The 8,686-nt window shown below is 49.5% G+C and overlaps 1 protein-coding gene across 1 annotated transcript in view; it reads right to left on the bottom strand.

Moving 5' to 3' along the window:
* Positions 1–8,434, bottom strand: part of LOC102246045 (rho GTPase-activating protein 44) — a 99,323-nt gene extending 90,889 nt beyond the window's left edge. The window contains exons 1-3 of the mRNA XM_014547009.1: positions 8,424–8,434; positions 7,189–7,228; positions 6,708–6,812 (exon numbers count right to left, since the gene is read on the bottom strand). Of these exons, the coding sequence (XP_014402495.1) occupies positions 6,708–6,812; positions 7,189–7,228; positions 8,424–8,434 (156 nt within the window). The remainder of the gene's footprint in view (positions 1–6,707; positions 6,813–7,188; positions 7,229–8,423) is intronic.
* Between the last annotated feature and the right edge of the window lie 252 nt (positions 8,435–8,686).

Here is an 8,686-nt window from a genome sequence, read left to right as displayed (position 1 = left end):
CAGCCGATCAATGATTCTCTCTCATCATTAAAGTTTCTATCTCTCCCTCTTCATTCTTCTCTGAAATCAATAAAAATATTTTTTTAAAAAAGAATATAGTCATGACAGAGAGACGAGATCCCTGCTCCCACAGAGCTCACATATCAGAGATGGGGAACAGACACATGAGCAAATCAATGATCACAATGATTCCAGAGAATAAAAAGTGCTATGAAGACAATAAAATAGGGTGCTGTGATTGGGGGATAGAGGAAGCAAACACATTAGATGGTAGTGGAAAGAATGGAACAATGCGGTGCTGGCCTAAAATATTGGGTAAGACTATTCCCTGTGGAGGGTAGAGCAAGTGCAAAGGCCCCAAGGATATGAGCTGAGCATGTTCAGTAACAGATCAGTGCAGCTGGAGAATGACGACTGAGGGGAGGGGAGCAAGGACTGAACTCCAAGAAGCAAGGTCCCAGGGCCAAGGTAAGGAGCTGGATTTTATTCTACAACAGGAATCCTTTGTGGGATTTAAGCAGGAGAGTGGCATCAACTGGTTCCCATTTTAGACACTCAGGTTGCAGAGAATGTATTATGAAGGGGTTGGGGTCAGAGTGGGGAGCGGAACGGCTGCTAGGAACCGCTATGTCAGGCAAGAGACGACAACTGCATGGACTAGTGCGGCCAACGCTGGAGCCAACGGAAATGCTCTGGGGGAGGAGCCAGCAGGACTTGGTGAAGGACCAGCTGTGTGGGGTACGGAAAGGGAGGAAAGACTAAGGGATGATGTCTGGGATCTGGATTTGAGGAGGCAGGTGGATTTACTATATACTATTCTCGACGTCTCTGTTTTTCTTTGCCAGGTACTCCTCCTATTAGAGTTTAAAATTCTGTAGTTCATGGGGTTCTTGATCCAAGGACCATGTGTCTGCTCATCCTGTATTTTCTCCCTAGGTGATCTTATCAAGTGTCATGGACTCCACAGTCACTCAAGCCAGGCCCCCTGAAACCTTCTCCATTCCTCATACCCCACATCCACTCAGTGCCAAGTCCTCCATACTCTATGTCCAATATTCACCCAATATCCTCCTCACAGTCCCCCTGCATCTCCCCTAACCTACTCCCACGTGTGTACCTGCCCCTTACTTCCAGCACAGACTCTGCCCCATTAATTTTTTCTCCCTAGGTGATCTTATCAAGTGTCATGGACTCAACAGTCACTCAAGCCAGGGCCCCTGAAACCCTCTCCATTCCTCATCCCCCACATCCACTCAGTGCCAAGTCCTCCATACTCTACGTCCAATATTCACCCAATATCCTCTTCACAGTCCCCCTGCATCTCCCCTAATCTACTCCCACGTGTGTACCTGCCCCTTCCAGCATAGCCTCTGCCCCATTAATGCATTCTTCACACAATCACCAACAGATCTGACCGTGCTACTACTGACTACACCACTGGCTTCCCGCGGCTCTCAGGGATAAAGTCCAAACCCTCACTACAGCGCACAAGGTTAGATCGGGCCTGCTGTCCCACCTCGCTCCCCTCTCCTTGTCACTGTCCACACTCTAGTCAATCTGCCACCTTCTCGCTTCTCTTTTAAAATGCCTTGTGTCTCTGAGAACTCCGCATGTCGCCCCCTGCCGAGGGGCCTGTTTACACCTTCCGTGCTGCTATCCTCTGCTTGTCCCTAAAGGCCACCTCCTCATGGAAACCTTCTATTTAATTCCTAGCAACTGTTCTAAGCACTAAGACATGATGATCATAACTGATGAACTCTGTGTGATGCCCGCTTCCCTCCGGACTGAGCTGGCCGAGGGCAGGGGTCCTGCTGAGTGCTCGGAACTTGGCATATATGCCACCTTGCATGCCAGACTCAGTACTTTCTAAGCATTTGTTGAGTAAGGTGGGGAAATACTTCACATGCTAACGGTGTACGTGTTGGATGTGATTTCCCTATGGGAGATGCAAAGACGGTGATCGAAAACAAACACTTCCATTACACTGAGAGTCTTAACAATCTATGAATCAACCAGCTATTAGCCTGAACTAGAGAAGGCAAGATGGAAACCAAATTCATATCCTTTCCAGTCCCTGCCCTCTGCCCCACCCCCCACATAAGGAATCCAGGTTAAGTCAGTGCCCAGCAGGGAATACAATTCTGCTCATCAAGTCAGTGGCAACAGGACCCACCTTGCTGCCCCCGCCGCCCCCCATGTGGCAGCCAGCCCCAGCTTTCAGGCCAGACCTGTGAAGGTGTATGATGAAAGTTTCAGTGCTGGAAACGGAAACTAAACTGCTAAAGAGGTAATGAGCTGGTTAAAAGAGAAATGGAGAAAAATAACAACTTACATGTGCTCAACTGAAGCGCAGAATACTGCCTATATAACCTCAACGTCCCTTCCGACCCTGAGATTCTAGGACTGCACGCGCTTCAATGGCCACATGCCCTCTGGCAACGTCCATCCTGGGGCCCCCTCTTAACACCATGCCCCACGGGTGTCTGTTCATCTGTCCCCACCACCACTTTTCCTGGTCTCTGCTCTCTCTCTCTCTGTTTTCTTTTCTTAGTGTTTCCTTCTTTTTTGCTTTTTCCCCACTTTAGTTTTATTTATTTGTTTTTATTAAATTTATTGGGATGACACTGGTTAATAAGGTTTCAAGTGTGCATTTCTGTGACACATGATCTGTATATCGCATTGAGTGCCCACCACCCAAAGTCACATCATCTCCCCTCAACCAAATATCTGGCCCCTTTACCTTTTACTACCCCCCACCCCCACCCCTCTGGTAACACCATACAGTTGTCTGTATCTATTAGTTCCCCTCCTTTCTCCCTTTCTCTCTTCACCCATTCCTTAGATCTTGACCCATCTCCTTACCTAATAATCACAAAGAACTAGGCACATATTTCAGTATAGGCGGCAATTAATAAGTCCTGTTCCCCATTAAATCTCTTGAAGTGCTACTTCAGAAAAAACTGAAAAATTTAGTCTCAGAAATTTCTTGCAAGAAGTCTGTGACTGTTAGATATTTTCAGTAGCTCTTTGGCTTTCTTTTCAGCCAGATCACTTGCCTTATAGGAGGATAAGAAAAGGAATCTCTGATGGAATTAAGCACTTGAAATCTGTGTAGTGAAAGCACTGATGTGTACATGCCTGAGCGTCTACTTCCACCAGCCTTCTTCAGGTCAGCCTCATTTATAGGTTAATCTCTGCCCACCCCAGGTGTAGCCCTCAGGGCCTGGCCGCACTGCAGACCTGGCTTCCTGCCAACAAGCCCCTGGAGGGTGTCCTTGCAGGTGAATCATGGACAGTCATGGCAAACCCATTTCTCTCAGACACACATTCGCCTCTCGCCTCCCTTGCAGCTAGGTAGGGAGACATGAAAGAAAATGTTCTGGGCAGGATATTTTTCTCCCGGATAAGAACCCTCCCACCACCCTCACACTTCCTGCTTTCCATGTGGTTCCGTGTAGACCTAACGCCTGGAGCTGATGAACAAACCTGGGACCAGCTACTTCCAACAAGTTAAGCGAGACATGAAGTGCCTTTGTGCTGCCATCAGTCACTCACGATTAATCCCTATATTAATTAACTATGTTTTTTATTTTTTCCATTCTGATGCTTTGGCATCTGGGGCCTGGCTAACCTTGGAAGGACTGCCCCTCCCAGGGTTAGCCAATTCTTAGGGACAGTAACTAACTTTCGCAAGAATGTGCCTTTCAAATGCAAACCAACCAATGGGGAGCCCCCACCCCTTCCTTTACAGGGGGGGGGGGTCTCACACTCTGGGCCACCACCCACCTGCCCCAATCCCCCAGCTTCCAGACAACTAAGGGCAGCCACTGTGTCCCCCAGCCGCTGAAAGCATTCAAACTAGCCAACCTGAGCCTGCTCAGCTGCCTCATCTGCTTCTTCCCCTGGAAGCTACAACAAGGCACTGGCCCACCTTTCTCTCCCTCTGCCTCCTGACTGACCCTGGTGCTTCTCCGTGCGGCCCTGAGTGGCATGGGTGCCCCTCCTCTGGGGAAATGTAAGTCGCAAACTATCTTCTCATGCCAATCATCCCCCAACCTGTTGACCTTGCCATATCTCAACTTTTCTATTAATACACTATATTTTAGAACCCTCAGGGAGCCAAATGCCTCCTAACGGAGATGATTTGCAAGACCCTCAATCCAATTAAAACTCTACAAACCTAGGTAACGTTACCTTATCCCGGACCAATAATGCTAGTAGCAATCAACAGCAAGGCCAGTTTCAAGCCTCAGGAGGCAACTCACTATACCAAGACACACTGGGCTGTAGATGCATGATTGCAGGTGAATCATGGACAGTCATGGCAAACCCATTTCTCTCAGACACACATTCGCCTCTCGCCTCCCTTGCAGCTAGGTAGGGAGACATGAAAGAAAATGTTCTGGGCAGGATATTTTTCTCCCGGATAAGAACCCTCCCACCACCCTCACACTTCCTGCTTTCCATGTGGTTCCGTGTAGACCTAATGCCTGGAGCTGATGAACAAACCTGGGGCCAGCTACTTCCAACAAGTTAAGCGAGACATGAAGTGCCTTTATGCTGCCGTCAGTCACTCACGATTAATCCCTGTATTAATTAACTATGTTCTTTATTTTTTCCATTCTGAGGCTTTGGCATCTGGGGCCTGGCTTACCTTGGAAGGACTGCCCCTCCCGGGGTTAGCCAATTCCTAGGGACAGTAACTAACTCTCCCAAGAATGTGCCTTTCAAACGCAAACCAACCAATGGGGAGCCCCCACCACTTCCTTTACAGGGGGGCGGGGTCTCACACTCTGGGTCACCACCCACCTGCCCCAATCCCCCAGCTTCCAGACAACTAAGGGCAGCCACTGTGTCCCCCAGCCGCTGAAAGCATTCAAACTAGCCAACCCGAGCCTGCTCAGCTGCCTCATCTGCTTCTTCCCCTGGAAGCTACAACAGGGCGCTGGCCCACGTTTCTCTCCCTCTGCCTCCTGACTGACCCTGGTGCTTCTCCGTGCAGCCCTGAGTGGCATGGATGCCCCTCCTCTGGGGAAATGTAAGTCGCAAACTATCTTCTCATGCCAATCATCCCCCAACCTGTTGACCTTGCCATATCTCAACTTTTCTATTAATACACTATATTTTAGAACCCTCAGGGAGCCAAATGCCTCCTAACGGAGATGATTTGCAAGACCCTCAATCCAATTAAAACTCTACAAACCTAGGTAACGTTACCTTATCCCGGACCAATAATGCTAGTAGCAATCAACAGCAAGGCCAGTTTCAAGCCTCAGGAGGCAACTCACTATACCAAGACACACTGGGCTGTAGATGCATGATTTTAAGAACAGTGCTTCTTGGAACAAAATAAAGGAGGTGGGCGATAGGCAGGCCTGGCTGCCGGCTCCCACACAGAATGGCTCCTGAGACTCACTTTGAGGTTTCTTTGGTTAAAGGGTTTCATGTCCAAAGCAATTTTGCAAACTCTCCCTTCGACTGTCCAGGTTCCCCTTGCTGAAATCCCTGATGGACATTTTTCAAAGCTGCGAACATTTTATTTCTACCACACGTGAGTGATTCCTGCTGGGAATATTAGAAAAGATAGAACCGGGCTGGGAAGAAAATGGAATGATTGACAGCATGTGGAATGGGTCCCATCCTGCAGCATGAGATGGATGAAGGGTCAGGCAGGCGCACTCCACGGCAACCAATAGAAATGAGGCCGACACAGTTGTGTGTGCAGGCATGCTCTGGGGGACCAGCAGGAAACGAAAAGCCAACGGTAACTCCAGGTCAGAAAAAACTCAAACAGCCAGGGCCGGCGTGGTCCAGTTGATTGGAGGGTTGCCCTACACACCAAAAGGTTGTGAGTCTGATTCCCAGTCAGGGCACATACCCAGGTTTTTGGTTTGATCCCTTGTCAGGGTGTGTACAGGATGCAGCCAATCAATGTTTCTCTCTGTTAAACGCCCCTCCCCCCCCTAAAATCAACTGAAAAATAACCCAATGAGGATTAAAAAAATAATAAAAAACTTAGCCACCAAACATGTTGATTGTAAATTTAAGGAAGGAAAAATAAACCTCCTAGTTAGCATATCCCATCTAAGGATACATTTTACTCTGGTGGAGATTAGGAGGCGGGGGTCTCGGAAGTGAAGTGAGTCTGCACCGACAGTCTACACTAGGACTATCCACTGGGATCACATGATGCAGCGCCTTATTACTAATGAGGGCTATCACAGACACTAGAGTGCTTTCATTTAGCACGCTCTTTATTGTTTCCTTAGAGCAAAAACTGTTTTCCAGGGCCTTTACCGGTCACTGTAACCTCCAAAAACAGTATAACTTTTCCCATGAGGCCTTAAGACACTATTGAGGCCGTGGAACCTGTGAATGAGCTGCAGCAGGGCTAAGAGCAAGGGTAAAGCCCCCTAAAGTGGGATCTCAAGCCGCCCGGCTGCCCAGATAAGGACACGGGGAGAAACTTGCAACCTTGCCTGGTGCGGGCAGAGGATGCTCCAGACGGGGTTCAAGGGCAGGGAGGGGCCGTCACACAGGGAGCTATCCCGGAGGTCGATTCTCAGACACAGAAGTGACTGTATAAACAGCGATAGGAAACACAGCCCTAAGAATGGGACCCTGTCATCGAAGGGAGCCCTGTCATCAGAGGGACCCCTGTCCTCAGCAGCAAATCTGAACCTGCCCGGGGCTGGGAGGGCACTTACGGAGCGCTTGTCGGCCTCGGCGCCTTGCTGGCCCTGGAGACACGCGGTGAGCTTCTTGTGCGTGCTGTGGGAAACTTGCTTCACCAGCTCCAGGCGCTTCTCCACCTGCACACAGAGCAGGGGGTGACGTCACTGGGTGCGGGCAAGGTCAGGAGGGGTCCTAGGTCTGGACATCAGGGAAGCGTCTGCCGTGTGCTTCTGCAGAGAGGGGACTGCCAGGAGACATCCCGTTCCGCAGGACTGGAAGGGGCCTGGTCTCAGACTATGGGGCCACTGCTAACCGCACAAAGAAACGATTTTAAATGTCTCCTAAAAATATTACCCAAACTGGTATTCAGAATGGCAGGGACTGTTGCAAATGATAGAGAGTGTCTCTCCACAGACCTGGGTGGGAGCGCTGACGGTGACACGGCACTGGGAATGGCCTGGTCTAACAGGGAGGACAGCCTCGGTGCCCATCAGCTGAGCCGGGCAGCCTTACCTGAAGGAGGTCTTCACTCAGAACTTCAGTCTTTTCTGCCCTAAAGAGAAAAATGAGAAATCTGTCAGCCAAATAAACAAATGAGGAGCGTGCTCTCATACTTACTCCCCACTACCTTCTCTTGTGGAGAGATGGGAAAAGGGGGGACATTAGGAGCAACAATTTCTAAGAGAAAATACAAGTAATACTGAAATTGACCAGCAACGTAACATATTTGCAAACAAGATACTCTGCAGAGTCTCCTGCTACAGACTGCAACCTGGGTGAATAAAACAAACACACTTTTTTCCTTCCCAGACCAGTGTTTGAGGGAACAGAATTAAGCAGTGGCCCCATAGTCTGAGACCAGGCCCCTTCCAGTCCTGTGGGATGGGGTGTCTCCCTGTTATACCTCCAATAAAAACAACTGCCAGCACAGACACAGCACAGTCTGGTGGCACACGCAATGTCGACACGGAGATCCGGCCACCAGTGTCGGGCCCCCAGCCAGTAAGGAGCTTGTCTTTGAGATTTTCAGGGACAGAACCTGGACCTGGCCGAATGGTCCAGATCTGTGGGCAACCCCCGCCTCAGGGCCGAGGGAGATGTAAGTCTTTGGAGAACAGCATTCCCGACTCAGCGCCCAGAGATGCTCGGAGGGAAGGCTCAGGCGTGAGTTCTCCACACCTGTGTGCTCTCTCTCTCCTCCCCACACTCACGCTCTCTCTCACAAACACTCACACAAAATGCCAATTCACATGAAGACAAGTTAACACTAAGAGTGCAGAGAGAGACTGAACTCATCAAAGATTGTAACATACGTATACAATATTGAAGAAAGAACGATGTATTAAAAAATCAGTGAGTGACAGGACTTGTGCTTCTGGAATACGGAGTAATCATATTTCACCTCTTTCTTTCACTAAGTACAAACAAAACCAAGGACATTATATACAAAACAAACATAAGAAAACTGCAGGTGGAGAAAAGGTGGAGTGGCTAGGAATCTCTGGACCCAAGAAATGGATGGTAGGATTTTTTCCTTCTGATGTTCCTAACTTGGAGCTTAGGAGGCTGAGACCTGAAATATCAATGGGTGCAGACACAACAACCCAACCAAAGCCTTGTCCTTGTAACTTTCCTAGTGAGTTATTTATAGGCAATAACTGCTCCGCCAAACACTACAGAAAAACCTGTCTTCCTAGTCCACCCACACAAGCAAAGGCTGAGCAGGGTGCAGGAGGAGCCACCCTCACCAGGCACCCATCCCACCTCCCTCCCCACAGCCGGGGTATCAGTGCCAGAGAAAATAAATATGAAACTGGGACACTGATCCCTGCTGGGCAGTGACAATGGAAACCACATGGGTAGCCTGGACTCCACCCTCACTTGGTGGTAGCGAAGCATCCCCTCTCCTCCCTGGGAGGTGGTGTCACAGGAGGCCCCGTGGAAAGTCAGGGCTTTCACCACCGCCCAGTGGTAACTAGGCCACCCTCATCCATGGTGTCAACGAAAGCCA

Source organism: Myotis brandtii, unplaced genomic scaffold, assembly GCF_000412655.1.
Source record: "Myotis brandtii unplaced genomic scaffold, ASM41265v1 scaffold461, whole genome shotgun sequence".
NCBI lineage: Eukaryota > Metazoa > Chordata > Mammalia > Chiroptera > Vespertilionidae > Myotis > Myotis brandtii.
This window is presented reverse-complemented; position numbering and strand designations above follow the sequence as displayed.